General features: G+C 34.5%; 1 protein-coding gene across 2 annotated transcripts in view; it reads left to right on the forward strand.

Annotated features, from left to right (window-relative positions):
* Dbx (homeobox protein Dbx) overlaps positions 1-26175 on the forward strand; it is a 203500-nt gene that overhangs the window by 42716 nt on the left and 134609 nt on the right. The window contains exon 2 of one of the 2 annotated variants that reach the window (XM_081728160.1): positions 24492-24638. In XM_081728160.1, the coding sequence (XP_081584286.1) occupies positions 24492-24638 (147 nt within the window). Of the gene's footprint in view, positions 1-24413; positions 24639-26175 lie in introns of both variants that reach the window. The other variant, XM_081728159.1, reaches the window with a different exon arrangement.

The following is a 26175-nucleotide window of genomic DNA, read 5'->3' on the forward strand; positions in this document are numbered from 1 at the left end:
ACCAAAAATCTTTGTACGACAAAAAGTCAATACCACCACGACGTCTGCGTCTCAGCCAGATGGAGGTTTTCGGTTGACGACTAGAGAAGGGAACTACAGGAGGAAGGGGGGACGAATACGCAAGCTGGATAGAGTGCAGAGCAGAGAAGAGTGTGTAATAATGAAATAGACTGCGTCGACAAAGAGATATCAACGACAGAGAAGAAATCATACCAAATTCAGAAACGGAGCTCTTTTAAAAGTTTTCTGGGCACAATAATATTAAATTGTAAGGAAACGCAACTATCGTAAACATTTCTGATGTATTTTAGTGCTAATGTAGCCAGAGAAGTGCTCGAGGAAGTAAATTAAATTAAATTAAATTAATGGTGTGAATTGTGTGCTATCATTCTTATCAATATATCGCAGCAGCTATTGTCGAGAAACTCAAACAGGTTAGTTTCATTAGGAATTCAATTTTGAACCTGGAAGTTATGTTTCAATAGTAGGTTCAAGGGAAGGAAACTGACTGACGCTGAATTTGTATATACCGTTTCCGCACGATGAAGATCCATCATTAAACTGGAAGTTTTGAAATTAACCATTTTCTGTTTTCATAGAAAGATAAGAATGGATATAAATTCTATGCTTGGTACACTAAATTCGCAGCGAAAACCTTTCTCTCTCTCTATGTCTCTCTCACTCTCTCTCTCTTTTTTTGGTGTATGGAAATCCAATATTGAAACCGGAAGTGATAAATCTCTGCCACTTCTGGTTTCAATAAAGGAATAACTGCGGAGACGGAATCTATTCTTGAGACTTCGACGCATATACATAAAGAAGGAAACTTTTCGTAAATATATCTTGTTGTTTTATGTTCTATGGGAACTAATGTTAGAAGCGGAAATTGTATATTCGCACCACTTTGGAATAGAACGAATAAGGACGGAGACCTGGGACGGGGAATCCAGATTTACTTTCAAATCTCACAATTTCCTACCGTTTTTGCTCTGACGAAAGACGCACGGACGAATGGACAGATTTGTTGTATTAGAGTTTCAATACTTTTGCATTGCATATTTGGACCTCTCAAATGAAATTATTCTCAAAACTAAAATTCTTTCTACTTAAGTCTGTGAATGCGGAAGTTGACCGACTACTTGGAGGAATGAACACAAGTAAACATTGACTGATTGATTGAGTGATTTGAGCTTAGCACCCGTTTCAATCGCGAGGCTATATGAGACGTGGACCTACAACTTAACGTGTGATCCGAACCACACTAGCTCCCACCGGGAATCAAACCCAGGTTTCCTCCGCCGAAGGGGCGTACATTAACCACGTAGCTACGAGGAACGTCACAAACATTGATTAAAATCAAAGTTTTTATAGCAATAAAAATAATAATAATGTAAGCAAAATTTCGGAGCAAAATTTGAAGAACAATCCGGGAAATGAATAAAATTAAGCTTTCTCCACGTCCCCACAACTTTCTCTTTTTCAGTTGAAATATTTCTAACTCAAGAACTACAAACAAATGTATTAGTTTGAAAATGAAATCTTTCAGTTATACGCTCGACGATTATGCCGGCCAGGCTAAAGGAGATGGTGATTATGAGAAATGAATGAAATGGTAGAATGGAGAAGTGTGAGGAAACGAGAGAAACACGATAAAACCCACGCACGTGGTGTTTGTCCACACATAGTTCAATTGACGTGAGCTGGGATCGATCCACGGACGCTATTGCACCAGAGGTGAACGCTCTATCACTGAGCCACCACAGCCCCTGTATTAGTTTGAGAAGTGCACTTTTGAATACTGTCAAAACAGTTTTTAACTGAGTTGTTGCTGTCAAGATCTTACGTATTAAGCAGAAATTTGAGAATTCTACATTCTTGATACCTAGACTTCTTGAATCTAGAGAAAAATATTTGAAATAATATATATCTTTTCGGTTAATAGCATTATGTACATTCTATCATCATTATATAAGAATTACCCTCTGTAATACTATTGGGTATTTGTAATTGTATTCGTTTCTTTCGATTTCTAACTTCCGGCATACCTTCTTACAAATCACTGATGAGTTTTTCTCAAATAATGTCCTAATTCGTTTCTTTTCATATTTTTAACTATTTCCAGTATCACCCTTATTTCTCCAACTTCCTCATTGGATGTTCGTTTCTCCAAGCTAATCTCCTTCATTCTTCTCTAAACCAAAATCTCGAACGTTTCAACCTTCTAGTTTCTGCTCCGTACAATACAACCTTCCACACGAAACATTGAATGACTGTCTTCCTTGTTGATCTTTTTATGTACGTGCAACGTCTCACAAAACATATTTATCCTCTTCTTAATAGCTTCTTTCGCCATTAGTATTTTTGCTTTTATGTCTCGTTCTCATTTCAGATCTTAACTAATTATGCTTTACATTCACTCACATAATTTTGTTCAGCTTACAGAAATCTATTGATTGGTGCATTTTTCGTCTTTCGACGTTTTTTGAACGCTTACATTACTGTAGAATTTATTTATTTATTTACCTTGCCTTAACATATTTCACTTGATGAATTTAGCATTAATTGTTAATCCTCGAAAAGGGAATTCTAATCCATTTGTCTAGCAAGCTGCTCAAGGACACTAACCCACTATAGCATTGGTATTTACGGTAGGTGACCAATGTCTTTCCTCTTTGGTTGGGTATATGCCAAATATAGAGTTTTAACATAATTCCACAATTTCAATAACAGACTTTCAATTTTATTATATTGTTCAGAGATGATACGTTAATAGAACATCGATAGAAGATAAATGAGTTTTGAATTCTTTTCAGCAACAAAATGTAATAAAATTTTGCATAGATTAATTCGATTTACGTATTTAGTTAACATCGTCAAATTCGGAATTCTGGTAGAGGGAAAAATAAAATAAACTTCACCAATTATAATCTGTAGAATAAAAATGTTTTTACTTAAATATCTTCATATAATTATAAGAATTATTTCTTAAATTACAGTATGTAATGTTCCAGTTGTTTCGAAAGTAAGTAGTCCAATCAATGGTCCTCGAAGATTCTTATGATACGTAAATTTCAGTGGCTCAAATAAATGATTATACTTGTAGCACAGTGTACCCAGTAAGGTATTTTAGGAAGGAAACATGACACTTTAGGGAGCCGATGGTATTTACATACCAAATATCTTCTTTCAATCTATGATAACTCATTAAACATAGAACATACATTATTGCAGACGTACATAACTATTGTTATTATTATTATTATTATTCCAGCATGTACCTTTCTGAAGCATATGTCTTGGCATCACAGGTTAGTAGACAACATTAAAATTAGAGATTGTAAAACACGTACGAATAAGCTATTCATAAGAAAACAAAAACTGTTTATAGATGTTCATTTGTTTTGATGCTTGTATACTGCTGTAAATAGTTAAAAAAAAAAAGAAAAATTAATATCAAATTCTGACAATGTTATACAATAGAATGGTAACAAATTCGCAACTGTGCACTCCCAGTTACGCAAATGAGAGAAAAAAAATGTATGTTTAATTTCAGTTGTATTAATTATTTTAACGGGTTGAAATGGTTTACAATGTATTTTTTAAAAATATTTTTGCTTCACATTCGATAGACGTAGGCAGATTTTTTCCTTTTACTATAACATTCTAGCTTGCTTATTTTTACTGAGTTTTAAGTGTACTAAAAAAGCAGATAGTGTCAAAGAATGAGTTAAATGAGTTAAAGAATTACAGGTAATAACATTTTTGAATACATAACAATTGAATAAAATCTAAAGAATGGGTTAAAGAATTACAGGTAACAAAATTTTTGAATACATAACAATTGAATAAAATCTAAAGAATGAGTTAAATGAGTTAAAGAATTACAGGTAATAAAATTTTTGAATATATAACAATTGAATAAAATCTAAAGAATGAGTTAAAGATTTACAGGTAATAACATTTTTTGAATATATAACAATTGAATAAAATCTAAAGAATGAGTTAAAGAATTACAGGTAACAAAATTTTTGAATACATAACAATTGAATAAAATCTAAAGAATGAGTTAAATGAGTTAAAGAATTACAGATAATAAAATTTTTGAATATATAACAATTGAATAAAATCTAAAGAATGAGTTAAAGATTTACAGGTTGTAACGCTGGGGTTCCGGTATTGGAAGCCAAGTTTTGTAACGATTGAAATTACTAATAATGAAAGGAAAGTTTCTCTGCTCGGGCTACCAAATAGAATTACCGGCGTGATATTATGAATAAGCAGATCTTACGTATTCGGGCGACGAGGAATATGAAACGTGTTGTTTTCGGAATTCGATTCCTTATCTCTGATTTGCATATATAATCTGAACGAGAATGAATAATTAAGGCACTCACGGATGAGCCTAATATGCATCAGAAAAATGAATACCGGACCTTGTACTTGAAAAGTGAATGGTACTGATGAGCGACAACTCATCTGCCTATTACACAAATGAAATAAAAAAAATGAATGAGAGTTTGGAGAATTGAAGTTGACTCCACGAGGCTCGAACTTCAGTTCTCCAAGGTAAAAATACAGTTTTGCTAAGATGGTTTGGAATAAAAAAAATTGATATATATATATATATATATATATATATATAACGAAAGATGACCTAATGTCTAATCGATCCTGTTTTCCCCCATAACGGTGTCTCCAAGGCGCTAGGAAAAGAGGTGCGTAGTTAATAGTTAAGTGATTTAAACATGCGGAGCAAAAATCTCACAAGCTGCAAAGCTGAAAGAAAGATTTTTCGCTAATGGCTTGTTCAGTTGGCTACACTGACTATCACCTTGTCACCAAAGTGTGTGGAGATAGCAAAAATAGTTAAAAGCAACAAACAAGGAAAGTTTAATTTAAAGTCTAAAAAAAATGAGTTAATTTAGATAAAAATTTCTGATGGTCAATGTAACCGTGCTTCAACTTTTTCAGTTCTTCTAGGTATGCTAATACCGGTTAAAGAAATAGGCATATCTTTGAAATGATAATCACATAAATGCTTTGGTTCTAACGTCAAATAGACTTTTAATAAATTTAACGAGAAATAAGGTGATATCTACAAAATTCAACAAGAAAGTTAATTTGGATTTACAAAAAAAAAAAATGAATTAATTGACTTTACTGAAAATGAATCAGACTTTTGACTGTTTTGACCAAATAATATGATTTCTCTTAACACATTCTTCACTGTACAACGTAATATTCAAATTATTTTATCTTGACTGTAAAATTTAGCAACAATTTATTTCTACTCAACTAAACTGGCGATATTCGATTCTTTATAATTACCATGACGTAGTTATACAAACAAAAATTTCTATTAAACTGAATATTAATTAGCAAAATGATTTATTGTTTTCCTCCCAGACATAACCGACTATTAAGTAATTCGCCCACAGTTACTACCTCTTTTTATTAATAAAAGAAATGGAAATAAGTTTAAGAATCGGATTGCGGAATGAAAGAATTAATGGTTTATGTTGCTTGCAAGACTTACTGGAGAAATGGTTTAGAAGCGATAGTATGCTTTTGAGAAAATTTAGTGCACTGATTCTAATGAACTCTAATGAATTCTCAATATTAAAAGATTTGCATAAACAAGACATAACTTTGTACACATACTATATCAGTTGGAAAATAATACAATTCACAATAAAAATCGTTACACAACACTAACTACACAAATATTTCATATTCAAATACACTACACAGAAATATATATATAGTACTACCATTATTATAGTTTGGCCAATTGATCAAAATAATTATATTGTCGACACTTTTTGATTTTCTCACTGATTCCTTCTTTTGCGAATAAACGTTTCTCCATAGCTATGGACCCTATCTGCGTTCGTTGCTCAGATAGGTACCTCCGAAGGGATTCACTCGAGTATCTTAAATTGTTTACCTTATTTATGAGACTCTAACGATATTACGGGATAAGAATATTTACACTTATTTGTCTGAAACTTACTCAACATAGCACGTCTTTGGCAGCTTTATATTGATTGTTTCTTTTAAAAATGAGTATAATAAAAATTGACAAGTTACAATAAAAATGGTATTAAGCCTGTTTTCCGTTCTGACACATATTTCCCTAACACAACCTATACAATTGTTAAAATTTGAACAACTAGACTTTGACGCTAAATCATAATTTACTCAACACAGAAATTACATTACATTCACACATCTTAAACGCGATTTATGTTTAAAAGAGAAATAATCCATACTTGATATAAATAAATACTGGGTTGCATATAAATGATTATAATGACGGCTTCAAGGATCTAAATATTGACACATGACGATTACAAATAAATGCATGATTGAAGATCAAATCAATGTATACAAATTTCACTAGTAAAGTTATCAAAAATTTTATGGTACTTATTCAAGAATGAAATTAATAGTTCCTATATCCGTGAACTAATTTTGGAAATGCAACCAAGGCATTAGGCTATTTGTTTACTTCTTTTAAAAAGAATTTTAAAAAAAATGCTCTAAATGTTTACGGACAGTTCCGTATGAATAAACAATGTCCCGAAGTTTCTAGAAAAAGGTGAGTATGGAGATCACGAATCACGGAAATATTGGCCATAGTCCTTCTTCAATAACGAAAATAACAGAATACTTTGTCCTACCTTAATAAGTCCTTCCGCTTATATTTCCACACTTCAGAAGAAAATTGCACTGTACTTAACTGACCGTCACAATGCTTCCTAATGTCCCTTCTCAGACCCCGCTGTCCTCTGGATTCAACTCCCGGAGAAGAGGTCCACGTTTGTCTGAAGCGTCTGGGTCTTCGTGTGGCAAGGCATCTGTTCTAAGTATCGGGGATCGAACCCGTGTCTCCGTCCTTCATCTCCATGTTGTTGAAATGCAACGATGCGTCACTTATCACATCCATCTGCACTTAAATTTCACTCGCACAGTTTATATATATCCGCCATCCATCGCATTACTTTTCCTCTCTGAATACAGGAAGTCCACGTATATAGCTCAATCACAGACTCAGTTCAAAATCACAAATTACGTAGCGTCACCGTAAGATGATAAAAATAATATCTGTGGCTAATGTTTTAAATATTTACATAAGTAATTTTGTAATGACTATGTTGCTGTGGATAACGCGTGGTTTGAGTAGCTGGCCGCTAAGGGGTCTTTAGCTAGCCATTCTTATTAAATTAATCACTTAAGTATATATATATGTGTGTGTATATATGAATTGACGTATGCTTATGAGTCGCGTATTGGTGATGTTTATACGATGAAGAATCGATTTAGAGTAACCTCTCTTCCGTGTAGGCGTTCTCCCAGCTTTCTTTCTTTCTTTCTTTTTTTTTTTTTAAAAAAAAATAGACGCTTCATTCTTTTCTTTGTGAATTTTGAATTTCGGATTCTGATTCGCCGCTTGAAGTTCGTGACACCATTTCCCCAAAAATCGGTTGATGGCTTGGCTTGGGTTCCTAGCGTCTCTTTTGGGCTAGTACGTGATGTTAAAGAGTTTCATAAGCACTTACGAAGATTGTAGATAAAAAATTTTGGTTCCTGTGTGTCTGTGACGTGATATTTGCGATATCGAGGTACTTAGGTAGTGCGACAGTATGGCTGGAGTAACAATAGCAAATTCCATTACCGTTTACTGGCGAGGTAGAAAAATGGGTGGTCTATTAGTGCGGTTACCGTCTTGTGTTTTTTTTTTCTGAAAAGCAGAGAAACTTCTTTACCTGGGACAAATGGAAGAGGTTGCTTGGTTGCTAAATGAAAAAAATAAAATTTTCCTTGACTTTCAATGTAAATTGAATTTACATATAAATATGTTTTAATTTGAATATAAGAACAATTAATTGAGTGTGTGAGCGTAATTGTCACAAGGTAATAACATTTTTGAATATATAACAATTGAATAAAATCTAAAGAATGAGTTAAATGAGTTAAAGAATTACAGGAAACAAAATTATTGAATACATGACAATTGAATAAAATCAAACCATTTTATTATGGTCGCGCTGACACATTCACACCTCATTCGCCTATGATTTACTGTAAGTGCTAAACATGTTTAATAAACATATAACAGGCAAATCCCATTTGGTCTCATTCCAACTCCGTGCCTACACTCGTGGAATAACATCATTTTTCTCATACTTTTTTAAATAACAGTACTTCACGTTAACTCTGCCAAAAATTCAATCAAATCTCTATTACCTAATGCACCTTTCAACCCTAGCGACAGGAGATGGAGAATTGGAGGATATTTACGTTACCGTTAGGTAATAGAGATTTTATCAAATTTTTGGCCGAGTAATTTGAAATAGTGGTATTTACATTGGCATACAGAGACCATAAAATGTGTAAATTCGTTGTAAACACGAATTCGATTTTATTTTTCACGATTACCGTACTTTCTTCTCTGGAAAGTAAAAATAAAAGAAGTAGCTGATTGTTATTTAGGAGAATAACTATGGAGAAAATACGCGGGAAAAGCCTGTTGGACGTTAATTTGAAATTAAAAGCTGAGTAAATGTAGTGTATATTTATGTATTTACAACAAAAAATTCCTAAAATTGATGTTGAAAGACCACTTTTTTAATGTATGGGAAACTCTTTATTCCCTAAAATTATTATTCGGAAGCACAATAATTCATAGCTAGTAGAAGCTGGAATCAGTGGTGTGGTCTTTAATCCAGTGCTCTTTTGTAGGCAAGGATATTGTGAAGGAGAACTGTCTATATTTCTGTCGGGGTTGGTCTTATATGATGGTCTGTGCACCCGCCAACTGCATCGAATTCGAGCCCTTAACGTGGTTCAGAACTATGTGGTTCGGATTCCACGTTAATCAGTAGGTTCACGTCTCATATAGCCTCGTTGCTAAACGGGACGTTAAACTCAAACCTCGTTAATAATAGATTCCATCCTTCATAAATTCGGTGTTGTATAAGAACTCAAAATAAAACGTGGAGAACTAAAAACTAACTAGTAGGAAGATTAATTGTTTCTTAATTGAATTAGGTTTCGTGATTCGAGTGACTAATTATTAAGAAGGAGACAAGGATTATTTTATAAATAAGGTTTCAATAAACACATAAATATTCAATGTGTCTTATCAGACGATTATGCAATTAATCTAAATAGACATAAATATTCAACTATCTCATCAGACGATGATGTAATTAATCTATAGAAAAAATATTCAACTTCTCTTATCAGGTGATGATGTGATTAATCTGTAGAGACATAAATATTCAACTTCTCTTATCAGGTGATGATGTGATTAATCTGTAGAGACATAAATATTCAATATATCTCATCAGGCGATGACGTAATTAATCTATAGAAACAAAAATATTCAACTTCTCTTATCAGGTGATGAAGTGATTAATCTGTAGAGACAAATATTCAATACCTTATCAGATGATAACATACTTATTCTATAGAACATAAATATTCAGTATGTCTCATCAGATAATGACATAATTGATCTGTAGAGACATAAATATTCAACATGTTTTTATCAGAGGTTTATCTAATTAATCTATATAGATATGAATATTTAACATGTCAAATCAGATAATGACATAGTTAATCTATAAGGACATAAATATTCAAAACACGTCTTATCAAATGATGGCGTAATTATTCTATATAGTCATATACAGTTAAAATGTCTATATAGTCAAGATTAAGACCACAGTCTTTTGATCCATTTTTAAAATCATTCCTAAAATTCTTGTTTCTCTAAAACGACTCAGGCAATTTTTTTCACATGGCTTATAACCTCCGGAACTAAAGACCTAATCAGAACAATATATCAAACCTCCTGACATACAATATTTTACATGCTTATCAATGAAGTAAGAGCTATCTGTACGAAAACTTTGATCGAGATCGAAAGAGTTGCTCTGCATATCGCGTACATTCATATTGTCCTTGCAATCAATTTTATATTTGATATTATTAAACAGAAAAATCGAATGAAGAACAAGAATAACGAATACAATATTCAAATAGTCCAAAAGGAAATCGTTGGAATACAAATAACGTATACGAAAGTATTCGAATTATTTTTAACAGCAGAAACTTCTTTAGAAACTTGTTTGTTATAGAAGAACTGAGCCCAAGTATATGAACATCTTTGACTCAGAATAACTACCGTTATCTTCAGCCCAAAATATTTAGTATTCTTCCGACAATACATTGAGTAAATATATTTTAAATAAATCTTCCGTAGTTTGTAAGTCAACTTCTGTAGAGATAGTAACTTGACATTAAATTAAACTACAGAAAAGCGTTATAGGTATATAGGCATATACATTCCAATGTCTTACCTGCTGTGGATTCTCAGGTAAGGAACATTTTTGTCTTTGTTATGCCGTATTACCCTCCCATAATTCTTTGTATTATTTCGTTTATTGACACAACACTCTATTGAACTTTTTCTTGAATCCCAAATCAAACGCGGTTGACATATTCAAACAGAAAAATATTTGAATTTCATTGAGTTTGCTTCGCAGGAAACTCGATATACCTGCAAATAGCTATATGTATTATAAAGAAGTCGATGCATGTGTAGAAGTAAAAGTTTGTTTAAAAGAGAAGAGAAATAAAAAAAAAATAATGTTATTTGATATTCTTTTCGCAAGGACTTGGCTACATTGGTAAATTTTGATTCATGCAACTAATAGAAGCGAAAAGATGCAACTTCTTACAACTTTTTCTTTATATAGAAAAAGACGGAGAAAATGATAAAAGGGTGGAATGTTTGTGTGGACGCGAATACAAAAGTAGCCAGCACAGCGTTGGCAAATCATGAATAAAATATTATCTGGGAAAAAACCCTTTCCTTTCATATTCCAACATGCGGGGTTTTGAATCTTCTACAAACTTCGTCTGTCTCTGATATATATAGTACATCTGCACAGAAAGAAACTCCAATACCAAACCAACGAAGAAAAAGAATTTTAAATTTGACTTGAGTAAAATTCAGCTGTATGTTTTAAAATTGCTTCATTTTAATAAAATTTCCATCTATAGTCTTTACCCCTTTCATTTCTTTTTCAGAATGAATAAATTTTCGTTAGTTCACAATCTATCTAAAGAAATAACAATTTTTTCTTCGTTACATAGAGGTACTGATGTTCCAACGTATAAAATGTATGTAGGGTCCATATTGTATACTACTGGTGGCCAACTCATCAACCGCCGTTTATGGGGCAGCAAGTTCTGAGAGGCGGCCTGTGCTATACTTTCTGTATTAATTATTGTCATTCTTTGGTGGTTTCCTCTAGCGGACTATTAAAAAGATAAGTAGACCTCCAGTGATTTCTGAAATAAGAAAGTAGCTCTTAATCCCGAAAAGGTTGGTCACCCTTATCGTATACTGTACAAGGTAAATTTGCTTAATATCTTGTATCATTTTTGAATAAAATAAGTTACATAAAATATACTTTTCATTCGAGAAATGAGCGGCTCGGGCGAACACAAATGGTATGTCACATTTTTCTAACTTCCGAGTAAAATGAAAAAAAAAAAGGTTCAACATTCCCATCAATCCAATGCAATGAGACATAGCAAACAAGCCTTCCCTCTCATATGAAGGTATATTCCCAAATCAAACTACCTACATACTGTTCTGTGGTTCAATCCCAACTCATTTAATCTAGTAACTTAATTTCATCGGAAGCAGCGCTATCATTATGTTTCCCCAAATCGTTCAAATATTGTAGTGATCTTTAACTTTAGTACATTACATTTAATCAGTATCATAAGGAAGGGAGGTTTCGGGTTTAACTATCTTCCTTTATTTTGAGCAAGATATTATGGAACAATGGCCAGTTGCTATACACACACACACATACACACACACAAACATACCTATTTCCGCAGTATAATATTAAATCTATATTTTTATTAATAAACAAACTATTTTGAGAGAGATATCAGCACTGGTTATTTAGCAAGTAACAAATGCTCATAACAAAAATGACCTAAACCCAAATTACACCGCGCCGGGTATCACCCCTCCCGAACCCCCCGCGCCTAGTACATCTAGTAATTCCAGTGCAAGTAATTCATTAGATTTCACTAAATTAGCAAATCAAATGGCTGAACTATCTCTTCTTGTAGCTCAAAATGCCATTAAGAACTCACAATTTAGGAGAGGTGGACGTAATAATTATAGGTCGAAAAATACAAATAATGGAAATCAAAATCGGCAGAGAAATGGAAATAAGAACAATTCTAAAAATAATAATAGTAATCCTAGGCCGGAAACAGTTACGGTATGCGATACGTGCTATAAAAAAGGTCATTCTTCCAGTACATGTTATAAGAATAATCAGCAGGGAAACGCCTAAGAGGGCCCCAGGACAAACCCTCTCAAGAACATGTTCTGAGGGCCGAGAAACAGGAAATAAGTGAACAACAAAAATTGGCAAATACATCACTTTATGCAGTAGCTCCGTTATCAGATAGAAGGGAGAACATTAAAATGTTAAATCAGGAACATAAATTATTAATTAATGTAACAATTAATAAAGAAAAGTATCCTGTAATCATAGACACTGGCAGTTCATTGAGTCTTTGGCCTAAAAATTGGCTTCCACCAAACACAAAATTGATTCCTTTTAGCACTAATCTACGAGGAATTGAGAATTCTGTCGTAAATTTACGCTATATAGCTTTGATTACATTTAGAATTGGCTCAACAACATTTTCTCATTATTTCAGAATTTTAGAGCATGGAGATTTTTTGCCTTTATTCGGTGAAGACATTCTAAATCGATTACAGACCAAAATTGACTTAAAGAATAACATGTTGTCAGTATACAAGAAACCACGGCCTCCGCAGTATCCAATTGAAATTGATAACCAGGAAAAATTATCTGCTAACGCTATGCATACAATAAAACAGCACAAGTCGGCTGATGTTTTTACAACTCGGAAGGTTACCATACCAGCCAGGTCACATTTCTTTTTACCAATTAGTGTCAAGAATCGGCAAAAGAATAATAAATATTTTTTCATCTCTCCATTAGAAAATTTGCTGGACAAATACGGACTACAAACGTTACCTACTAAGGTACTAAGAATAATTTGACTTTATTAATATCAAATCCTACTAGTAGACCGGTAACATTAGTAAAGAGCACCCCAATTGCTTACGTAGAAGAGAATCTTCAAGAAGTAGATTTACAGGGTAATTGTCAAGATAGTGGTCATGATGACGAAACTTATTATAGATCAGAAAAAGAAATTCAGGATCGATTAGAAGAAACAAAATCATTTTTTGATATTAATTTGTTTGACATAAACCCGGATTTATCAGAAGAAAAAAAGAAAGCCGTACAAGATTTACTCTTTAAATACAGAGATGTTTTTTCCTACACACCAACAGACATTGGATATTTCCGAGGTTATATACATAAAATACGGATAGACAAAGGAGCATCCTTCCATCAAAGATCTCCTCCGGTTCCATTAGCAGTAAGACCTCAAATTGACTTACAAATTAAGCAACTCTTAGACGCAAATATTATCAAGGAAACTAGCGATAGTTCGTTTTCATCGCCACTTCTCATAGTGAAGAAGCCAAATACTTCAGAGTTCCGCTTAGTTCTTAACCTCCAAGCTTGTAATAGGTTCTCACATTACCTAAGTATACCATTTCAAAATACGGAGGATATTCTACACGTTTTAAGAGGAAAAAACTCCATATCCACAATCGACATAAAATCCTCCTATTTCCAGCTATTGTTGCATCCCAAAAGCCAAAAATACATGACTTTTGAGGTCAACCATACTAGAAAGGCATATAAATTCCAGAGGTGTACCATGGGTCACTCCAGTTCCGCCGCCGGACTCAGTATAGCTGTACGCATGCTTTTAGAGGGCCTACCACCCCGTATAACTGCATTTGCTGATGATTTGGTCATAGGAAGTAAAATTGGAAACAACAGTTATCGGATTTAGAATTACTTTTTCAAAAGATTAAGAAAGCATGATTTCGTGCCAGTCCAAAGAAGACCCACTTACTATACACAGAATTGGACGTTTTAGGCTTCACAGTTAGTGGGAAAGAAATCAAGATTTCACCCAAAATCGCTAACAAGATTCGAAATTTTAAGAAACCAACTACTAAAAGAACTCTGAAAAGCTTTTAGGATTATGTTCTTATTTAAGAGCACATATCAAAAATTTCTCAGAAAAAATAGAACCATTTCAGTGCCTTTTAGACAAGAATTCAAAATTTAAATGGACCTCTCAGCATGACGAATTATTTGAGAAACTTAAGACGGACATCATACACGCGCCATCTTTGTTTCACTTCGATCCCTCACTGGAAATACGTGTGTATACCGACGCTTCCTCTATCTCCGCAGGAGGCTTATTAGCATGTTATAACCAAAAAACGAAACAAGAACGTGTTGTTGCCTATGCTAGTAGACGTCTTACACCAAGTGAAAGGAAAGCATCCACTTGGGCAAAAAAGAGCTGTACGCCTTAATTTATGTTTTGAGAAAATTTAGATACTTCCTACTAAATAGAAGATTTAAATTATTTATAGACGCCAAATGCTTGACATCTCTCACAACACAAGTGGACAAAGTGGGAAAATTTAGTCGCTACCGAATATTCTTAGCAGACTATAATTTCGAAATACAACACATTAAAAGTCAATTACACCCAGCGGACATCTTCAGTCGTTTAGAAGATAAACAGGAGATTAAACAGGGGAGAAAAACAAGAAATTGACAATTTCTTGGACACGGAAGATGCTAAAGTATTTGCATCCCATTCTTTAGACACTACTCTCCAAATTGAACAACCTATAATCCTACCAAATTTAGCAGAAGAACAAAGGAAAGATCCTTCATTCTCTGACATCATCACTGTTTTGGAAAATAAGGAACCTAATAAGTTGTCTACTCTTCGGGCCGCAAAATATTTTTCTCTAAAGGACGGGATATTATACAGAACACAGAAGCATCCCCAATTAGGATTGTTATATCTACTTTGTGTGCCGAAATCTTTATTAAGTAAGTGGTTTGATGCCTTACACAATAACCCAATGGCACCACACTTTGGATATACCAAAACATATCATTCGGCGCTTAGGAAATACTACTTTCCTAATATGAAAGCGTACATTGCCAACAGAATTAAAACATGCATTTCCTGTCAGAAACTCAAGAAATTACCAGTTAAACCAGCGGGTCAATTACTCCATCACCCACCTAAGCCGATCGCAACAGCTTGGCAATATGATTCTATTGGAAAAATAACAGTGGGAAATGGACAGTTTAAACACATATTAGTGGCCATAGAAATGTGCACAAGATATTGTGTGACCAAGGTTGTGGACAACATAACAGCGGAAGAAATTGAACAATTTCTCATATATGACATCATACTCAAATTTGGACCTTTTTCATATTTATACCTGGATAGACATCCAGTACATAACGCTAAGAGGCTGCAAAATTTGGCAAAATGCTATAACTTTGAATTTAAATTTTGCCCTGCATACGACCATAAAAACCTAGGCATAGTGGAAACATTCCACAAGACAATACAGAATGCACTTAAATTTTTCGTGCAAGAAAACCAAAATCTTTGGCCGAAGCTGATACCATATATTACATTCGCTATTAATACATTTGTGCAAGCCGGAACTAAATATTCTGCTTTTTTCCTCATGTATGGATATGAACCTAAGACCATCTCTGATATTGCGTTAGCGTCAACTCCAACATTATGTGTCAACAAAGAACATTTGAATAAAATACGTGAGAGTGTACAGAATAACTTGATCGCTAGCTATAATAAGCAGAAAAAGTATTTCGATAGCAGACACCGACAAACTCAATTTGAAAAGGGACAAAAAGTACTAGTCTACTTTCCTAATCGGCAAATAGGAGTGCCGGAAAGTTTTTCAGCTTCCTATGTTGGACCCGTTCAAATCCTGGATAGACTGAATCCTAACCTTTATAAGATAGAATTTCCAAATTCTTTTCGGAAGAAAATACAAGAAATCTCAATAGACCGAATCAAGCCATTTTATCAAGAATTACAAGACATAGAACAGGATAAATAAGTTCTTTTTATTCTCTACCAAAAAAAAAAAAAAAAAAAAAAGTGCAGTACTCACACTAGGAAGAAAGAAATACAAAGACGACTTCAACCGATAAAAACACTTTTCATAACAACACAAACATTCATTTCCTCTTTGTTTTATAAAAAGCTGAATCATTATTCTGCAACTGAATGAAAAAAAAAAGTGCTGAGATCTGCATTTCCGCATTTAAAAGGCAACTGATCTTTTACAAGGACAGCCAACATAATTCTACATTTTCATCGATATATTTTTCTTTTCCTCTGTGAACTACATATTGTCACCGACATTATGCAACATAAATATTGTACAGGATGTTCCAAAAGTTATGACCACTTCTACATTATACAGGATGATCAGGAATTCAGGACCATCATTACTATTGTCATTGACATTTAAAATTGGATTATTTTATTGAAATACATATCTTTAGTGCAAATATTTTAGAAACTTTTACACCTTATACAGGGTGACCAAGAAATCACGCCGTTCGAATCAGAACTTTCCAATATAAATTATCTTTATATCTCAGTGTCAATAGCAGCTTTTTTAATAATTCTAACTTATTATTTTATACATATTATATCGTCGTCTTCGCTCGTTACCAAACAAATCTAGAACAACCCGCATAGAAATTTCATCTCCTATTCCATTGGAAACATTTAATACCAATAATACAACTAAGGAGCAACAGCTAACACAGACTCCAACCCCACTTACTATAAGTGAATTAGTTTATATTTATTGACGCCAAGCCAAAAACAGCCCTATCTCGAGGGAAATGAAGTATCATGTACCATGTACGGATCCTGCCTGTATATAGGGACCACCTGTTTAGTGCTCTATATTCCGCTACCACATTACTGCTCCGAAAAGTGATTTTCATTTATTTCAGTGCCACAAGTGTTTAGTGTTCAGTGATTTCTTTTGTGTGTGTGATTCTTCAGTGTTGCCAACTATCACATAAACAAAAATAACCCTTCGGCTTATTTTTAAACAAGCCAGGGGGGTGTAATATCCTATGTGATGTCGTAAACAAGCAGTTCCACGCTTCAATGTTTACAAACAACACCACATGGTTCGGCAAGAGGATCTTCCACCAGAGGGACCTGCTATCACCTGCAGACGACGTTTAGCCCCTCCTACGGAGCAGAAGACGAAATCGAAGCAGAAGCGCCACCGCCACCCAAGGGACGCTATAAATTGGGCAGAAGAATCCAGCTCAGTACCAGTTTTCTGGTGACCCTCCTACTGTCTGCTTCGGGACTTTAGGAGTAACCTATCCCAGGGCCTCTAGTCTGCTACGGGACTACGCCTATCCTTTCTCCTGGCTTTGCCTGCTTCGGGGCTCTGTCTGGGAATCCAAACCTCAGCCACTTTGCCTGCTTCGGGGCTCTGTTGGCCATCTAACCTACCCACTGCTTGCTTCGGAGCTTTGGGAACCTAATTCCACTCCACTCTGCCTGCTTCGGGGCTCTGTTGGAGATCCTGTCTGCGACCTTACGGTCAAAGACTACCTTTCACCTACCCTTTTAAAGTAGAGAACAAATTGTATAGTATTTTTGTACAAATACTCTTATAGTGGATTTTTATAATAAAACTGGTAGTGGGAGTCGATTCCGGACACTCTTTTTATTAATTGCTCTACCTCTTCCTTATATGAGACGAAATTACACAAAGTTTTACAATATATTCAGCACCGAGATTATATAAGACGTAGACCAACAGTTTAAATTAGAATCCGATCTACATACGTAGGCTCCCATCTGAAATCGAACTAGGATTCCCTGCTCTCAAGGCACGAATGCAACCTATTTACCTATGCGAGAGCTCTGACAAGTAAAGGGTCCAAATATCAGATATATCAAATTTCAGTGTTAGTTTTCTTGGCTTGTAGATATGTTTAACTTACATGTGTTTTCATGATAATACAAACTTTCAACATACGAGTATCCGTCTCCTAGATGTTCGTAAATAACTATAAATATGATCCTAAATCTTCCAAATAAGTACAGATAACGATCACTGAAGTTCATAATTGACTTTTTGAGAACATGCTGGTCGTAATTGATATATCGCATGACTACCTTTACATTTTAAAAGATATCACAGATTTCAAAACGGCAGATTTCAAGATGGCGGCGCAGGTTCGTGATCTACACTGCCCATTCTTCTTTTACCAATATGTGAAACTACCATCATTTGTATTGTATATCTTTCAGTATTTTCACGATTCAACAGTTTATTTGATGTATTTCAATAACATAGCATAGCTCTTCTCCTATCAACTTTGACCCCCTCCCCCTAAGTTTCTTATGGCGCTCAGCCGCTATAACTTTGCACATATTCATATTTTCCCATCCTCTATATCATGCGCACTAAGTCTCATCCCGCAACTCGATTCATCCATTTGGACCCTTTACTTGTGAATGGGACATTTGTTCAGCATTGAACAGTAATGACTGATCATATCGTTACCTTGACAATCAAAGCATTACCACAGAATTTCTTTGCGATTGCCGTACAAGTACGTAATGAATACAAAACCTTTTTTCTTTTCCTAAAACGTCAATCATTGAAACATTCCAAAGTGAATTGTCCAAAGAAGATATTACTATCACCAGTTTCATTGTATAAACAACCTATGAGATTCCAGTAGTGTTTTCTTTCCAGCGAAGTATTACATAATCGGAAATCCATGAAGAACAACATATCCTTTCAAGTTTACCTAATTTGTGAACATGGGTTTGACATTGTGATATCATCATAGTCATCATCATGTTTGAGATAGAGTGGCAGTAAGGTAAACAAGTAACAAATACACAATCAGCTTCTGTTCCGTTTTGTTATTTTTGGCGTTACAGAGGTGAAGAGGCCAAAAACTCAAGTATAGCTAATTAGAATATTCATGGTTGTTCTCTTCAAAGTCTATTAGAGGCACCAGCATGATTCTATACCGTGGCAAAAGATATTTTAATTGCAAAATGGTTTTATTATTTTACCAACCTCAATTCGATGTTAAGACTATGACAAGAGTAATGCAAAATATCTAAATCGATAACAGTTCGTAGCCCTCACCGCTCTGAGCTTAATTCTCTGTTTGGAAGAGTTTTGAAATTTTAAACACATTACGATGTTTCGGATTCCATCTTAAACTGAAGTTTCACATAAATAATTAATACTTTCTCTTTTGGCAAAGTATGTACTTATTTATTAATTTTCTTTTAAAAAAAGCATAATAGTTTCAATAAATTAACTTTAACTTCATCAAACTATCAAACGTTAACTGGAAGAGATATTTTCATAATATTAAATTATTATTGTTATATAATTGTTATTGTTATATTTTATAGTTTTAAATTTAATATTTTATACTTTTAATAAATTATTCCAAGAATCATTTGAAGTTTCCTCTCTATTCAATGTTCTATCATATAATTTTATTTCTATTGCTTCTCTTAATAATTTCTCATAAACGTAATTTTTATTCTTCAATTCATTCTAACAATCTACATCCCGTAATTAATGTTTAGAAGTTCATTTGTCCAGTTCGTTAAGCTTTCATTTCTTCTTTCTTAATTCTGCGTTCTTCTTTCAATTTTCTTAGTATTGCTCTATTCTCTTTTTCTATAAGCTTTTACCAACTCTTCCCTCTCACCACTACTAAAACCTGAAATGGTGCTGAAGGATTCGATAGATAAGATTTCGCCTAATTTGAGTTTATTTTATGATTATACATTCATTTCGAACTCAGCAGCTTTTCTTCTGGGGTCTCGTATATTTCTTTTCTTCTTCTCATTATTATTATTATTATTATTATTATTATTATTATTATTATTATTATTATTATTATTATTATTATTATTATTATTATTATTTCCAAAGTTTTGTTCTGACGAGATTTCGACTTATGAATTTTATTCCTGTGAGATTTGATCCGGGAGGTTTTTGGGCAGCGAGGTTTAAATTCCGAGAGATTTTGATCGACGATGTTTCGGCTTTAAGATTTTGTCTGTATAACCACCATCGTACGACACAAGTAAATTAACCATTACACATCTATAGTCATATACTGCAATTAAATTCAGCACCTAAGATAAACAATTCATTACACATCAGCAATACATGCTTCGTACAATGAAATAACAACACGATTTATGTATATATATATATATATATATATATATATATATATATATATATATATATATATATATATATATATATATATATATATAGAGAGAGAGAGAGAGAGAGAGAGAGAGAGGCGGATTCAGGATTTTCTGACGGGGTTGCACCAATAATTACTACTACATTTGAATTAAATTTGAATTTGTTAAATGCTTTTAGACATTTATGGCGTGAATAAGGAATATTGTTTTGCTTGGTGTGAATTCCTTTCCTTCAACTTTCAGAAGATTGATTTAAACACTTTTGCTTTTGCAAAATTCCACTTTCTTTTAAGCCCCAAACGGATACATGACTACTGAAAGTTTCGGAAAGTGTTGCTATTTTTACTGCTAGCTTCTCATTTTAGATAGTATATATTTACAACGAAGGGGTCTGCACGTGCACCGGTGCATCCCAATTCCGTCCTATATATGTATTTATAGCACTAGTCACTCACTTTTATAGCTAATAATATGTGAATGATCTTTTTGTTCGACTCTATAATCATGTTCTACTAAAACTACCTCCATATTTTATACATGTAGGAAAATAATCTATCACGCCTTTGCTATACATGAATGAATATATAATAGAAGTTTTGACGTAATTGTAGCCTTGTTTTCACCTTATCTTCTTTCTCTGCTCCATATCTTTCATTATGTCTTTCATGATATAGTTTCTTCTTAGACAATATTCCAACCAGTTTTTCTTCCTTCTTTTCATTATATACCCTATTATTCCTTTCTCGTCTTCTATTTCTAACACTTTCTTCATTGGCTTTCCATCCGACTACGCATTCCAATTTCGAAAGCATCCAGTCCAGGTCAACACTCCAAGGTGCTGTTGTTTCTTGCTTTGTATATAGATTTGCACAACTATATTCTTTTCTTCGTATTAATAAAACTTTTGTTAAGTCTATACATAATAATGATCATCTTAGGGGTCAAAATGTTTAGACGTAAATATTTCGCATTCAAGTACTTTATTTGGACAACATTCCAAGCACTGTAGATGTCCACACAAATGATGTGACAAGAAAAAAATCTTTCTACAGCAGGATTTTTTTTTTTTTTTTTTTTACATTTATCTCAGTAGAGTGTTGATAAGTCTGCTTTTAATAGGATTAGCTTCGTATCTTGGTAAGAATTTACTACTATTTTAAACGATAAAGAAAAACTCTTGATAGATAGAAATAAGACCAGGACACAGTTTTTTAGGAGGCAAAAAAGAAAAGCTCTTCAGAGAAGACCCTTCACTCAAGTTCTTTAAAACTTCCGTACCCCCAACGAAGCCTAATTTTTTTTCTATTGTGACCGTAAGCTACTAGCTTAGGTCAAATTCGAAATACTTCAGCGGCTTTACTTTTTTTCTGTCCTTTTTATTTAAAAAAAAAAGCGAAGAAGAAGATGCTATTTGCCGTTTAACTTAAGCCACTGTGACGTAGATAAACATTGTATAAATGTGGTTTGCAGTGCTGAATATAGTCCTTTAGTCGAGTTCCCTTCTAGTTGTTATTACAGGTGCATTAGATCTCTTCGTCAACTAACAAACCATGTTCTTTTATTGGCTGTGCGTTTTCCCTAAACACATGCCAATCATCGGGTGTAGGCCTCCCCTATTCAATGTATCTTTTTTTTTTTCAAAGTCCTATTGTCGGAAGGAGAAGAAAAATGCAATGATTTCTTTTTATATGGATATTACGCGCCAGAACGGGCGTAATAGACGTTGTAATACAACTGGTTTTACGGTCCATTCTGTTCTTTATGTATAAAAAAATATGCCCATCGGCAACTAACGACCATAGAGGGAATAACAAAGACGACAAAATTCACTTGGTAAGTAATAAAAAGAGCAGTCTTTTGTATTGGGAGTAAGTTTGCTGTAGATATTACACCAATCATTGGTCTTCAGCAATGCATCAAGCGTAATGAATTGAAAAGATATACATTGTGGTAATGAATTGAAGAGACATGCCTGATGCTATATATGATGCGGTGGGGGAGAGAGGTAGTGGACTTGGTTGAGAAGTCTGTTACCTTCTCAGCGCAATGGTTCATAGCCTGGGATTAGCTCTTCTTACCCAATTTCATCACTCGTTTTTCTTGTTTTCGTGTATTCACGAATCATACTGTGTTTTGAATGGTGAATAGGTATACTTCTTGTCAGAGGCGTGGTGGCGTCTACCAAACGACCTGAGCTCGATATCCAGTGAAACGGAATTTATTAGTCTTTCCAACATGGCTCAGGCGTTCACTCAACATTTATAAAATTGATACCGAGAACATCTGAGAGTAAAGGTGGTCATTGAGTGTGCTGACCATATTCTTGCCTGTATGTAGTAGGTGTATAGCTAACCAACTCTATGGCCTAATGAACCCAGAGAGTCACTGCCGTATTCACAAAAGCTGCTTTCTTCTGCTTTCTGCTTTCTTCCATTCTGGCTATATGACCTGCCCACCTGGGCTTCCTAGACTTAATGACCCATAAATGTTTAGTAACGGTACAAATTACGCAGTCTCTAGTTACGAAGTTTCCACCATTTGCCATTTCCGTCCCTCCGTCTTTCTTGGGTTCGAATATTCGTCTTAGGATTTCATTTTTAATTATTTTTAGTCTGCGTTCTTTCCTCAAAATAAGCGACCATGTTTCGCACCCATACAGTACAACAAGCATATAATTAAATATTGTTTTATATATTTTTAGCTTCAAATTCTTCGACTGAATTGATGAAGACAAAAGATTTCGAACTGAATAACAATACAAGTTCACTACTTTTACCTATATACAATATGCTGAAGTCAAGTAATTGAGGAGCTCAACTTCCATGGATGTCATTGGGTCAGTCCGGAGTAAGGAGCGGGATACATCTTTACCTTTTATGCTTCTTCCTTTTATATAGCTTCAAAATGGAGATTATTGGAAAGTTCGATTGATGGACAGATTTAGAGTTTAGTCTTCCTCTTAGCACAGAGGCTATATGAGACAAGAATTTACAGTTTTAACGTAAAGTTGGAGCCACATGAATTCTCACTGAGAATCGTACCGGGCCTACTGTGTAGAACGTGTCGGACTTTGATCCTTCCTACAGTCTCGAATATTTAACTTGAAAGAAATATGTTGAATTAGATTATAAAATATTATAACAAATGACAATGATATTTGAATTATATAAGGCCCTTGTATTGGAATTGCCCTCCTCCTATAAAATTTCGGCGGCGCCGCGGAGGCTCAGTGGTAGAGCGTTCACCTGTGGTGCGTGGGTTTTCTGGGGGTTCTCCCGTTTCCTCTCATTTTATTCATTCCACCATTGTACTCATTTGCCATCATCACGGTCTCCTTTAGCTTAGTCAGCATATACGTTTGACGTAAAATTTAAAGATTTCATTTTATTTCATTTATAAAATTTCGGCGTACAATACTCACCTTACGTTCTACAATTGTTGTTTGACACTCGATATTAAAATTAATGGTTATGATAATGCAATAATAATAATAATAATAATAATAATAATAATAATAATAATAATAATAATAATAATAATAATAATAATAATAATAATAATAATATATCTATTATTGAGTTCTATAAAGCTATTTTCGGGAAACGTGAAAATCTAAATGTTCTGACCTCTCCTGCCCCTCTTCGAAAAAATTAAACTTACATCATTGAAATTGAACTGGTCATATAATAGGCTGATTGCAGAAAATAACTCACTTTCATTTTCTTTCTTTTTTCTTTTTCTTTTTCTTTTTCTTTTCTTTTCTTTTCTTCTTCTTTTTTTTGTAAGGTTTTGCTTCAAAATGTTCATTCTTCTCACGTCGTCTGAACCATTTTGTTGGGTACTAATGTTTAAAAGTGCTACTACAAATGTATTAAATCTATAACATTGTTTATTGGTTTTAAAAAAGAATGTCATTGCTATAGCAAATTTATTTTCTCCTTAGCCAAAAGTTTACCAGATTGTCGAGTAGTAGCACAACCTTCCAATTTCTCCTTTAAAAGAAGAAAGAGAAAGTTAAATTAAAATGACTAATGTTTGGTGCCGCCGCTGGTCGAAATCTTTAGTAGTTTCGTCTTCTCCAACAGCATGCAGCAGTAGGAGAAGAAAACGAAGCCACGTAGCAGCTTTGTGGAGGCCAACTAATGGAAGATCCCTCGTTCCAGAAACGCTGTTGCCTGCGCCCTTTCTGGGATACGGCCTTGGATCAGCAACGTGCATAGCGAAACCAATCCCTCGTCCAGCCGCCCCAGGACCTGTGTTCGATCCTCATTTGCAGTCCCTATTGGCTTGCAGACATCCCTACCTCACAGGTAAGTTGTTTTTTCTTTCTTTTTTGCCTTGTACATTAACATAATAAGAGCACAAAAGAGATGATCATTAACATGTTTGATGTATAGTAAATAGTAATAACGTGTTGTAGGGGCGGAGATAGACTAAGGAGGGAGGTTATGGGTTACCTTAAGGCTATCTCTTAGCCAGAAACGTGCATATTATTATCCTAAATCTTTCGATTTTCAAAATCTTTTTTACTTTGTTTTATTGTCTAATAAAACTTCCTTTTCTGGCATCGCCACTAAGACTACTTTCTCTGGTATGACAAAATTGAATTTTTAATCTCAGAAAACCTAAACAGGATGAAACGCTTAGTACAATGAACATATCCTTGCTGACCAAAGATTTTAATTTAATATCTTGTTGAACTACCCTCCAAAATAGCACACAGCTTCAAACAATACAAAAATGCGCTGCTTACGTCACAGCAACACAAAAAGTTTTTACATAAAGGTAACCAAGAAAGTCCTGTAGCTTTTAGTGGAGGTCTGTGTTCAATTGGCCTTTACACCATAAGTTGAATGTAAGTGGAGATAAGGCAAACGTAAGTTGTTGGTGTAGGTATATCCAAATATTACCTGGTTGTGGCAGTTCAGTTACACCGTGAATTTGCTTAAGGAAAGAGTGAACATGGGACCTCCATAGTGTGTCATAAAGACATGTATGCTATACGTATTCAAACTGGGATCAAACGCCGCTACAGCGGGGAGGAAGATATACCGGGCCTTTGATGAGGGTGTCGTGACTACGCGGACAGAGCAATGGTGGTTTAATAAGTTGTTTAAGAACGGTGACGAAACACTCAAAGACGCACCACGTGCCGAGAGACCAACGCATGTACAAAATGAAGAACTTCAGTCAGTAATTGGTGCGAACAGTGGCCAGACATGTGAGGAACTGGGACTACAATTCAGCTTGAGTAGAGAAACCATCCTGCAGCACCTCAATCAATTTGGGAAGCACTGCAAGTTGGTACGATGGGTCCCACATGATTTGACTAATTGCCAGAAGGTAACGCGAGCAGACACCTGTGTTTCTTTGCTGTCTCGTCTGAGGAAGGAGCCATTTCTGGACAGGGTGTTGACATGTGATGAGAAGTGGGTCCTGTACGAAGCTCCACGGCGCCGTTATCATTTGTTAGCATCCCATGAACCGGTTCCAAAACAGCCGAAACCAGCACTGCACTAGAAGAAGGTCCTCCTGTGTTTGGTGGATTGCTCGTGGCATCGTGTGGTCAGGAATTGAGCCGTGTTAAAAAAAAAAACAACTCACAACTCTGGAGCCAGCACTTCTGAATCGCAAATTGGTCCTCCTGTTACAGGACAACGCTAAGCCCCACATGGCTATAGTGTACCGGGAGACTATTCTATGCCTTGGATGGAAAACACTATTGCATCCACCATAATCTCCATACATTGCGCCGTCCGATTATCACCAGCTCCATTCCTTGGACAATCACCGTAGAGGGCGCCAGTTTAAATTCCTACTAGAGGTGCCAAATGCACTTGAAACTTT

This window comes from Thermobia domestica, chromosome 10 (genome assembly GCF_964235325.1).
Source record: "Thermobia domestica chromosome 10, izTheDome1.hap1.1, whole genome shotgun sequence".
Taxonomy (NCBI): domain Eukaryota; kingdom Metazoa; phylum Arthropoda; class Insecta; order Zygentoma; family Lepismatidae; genus Thermobia; species Thermobia domestica.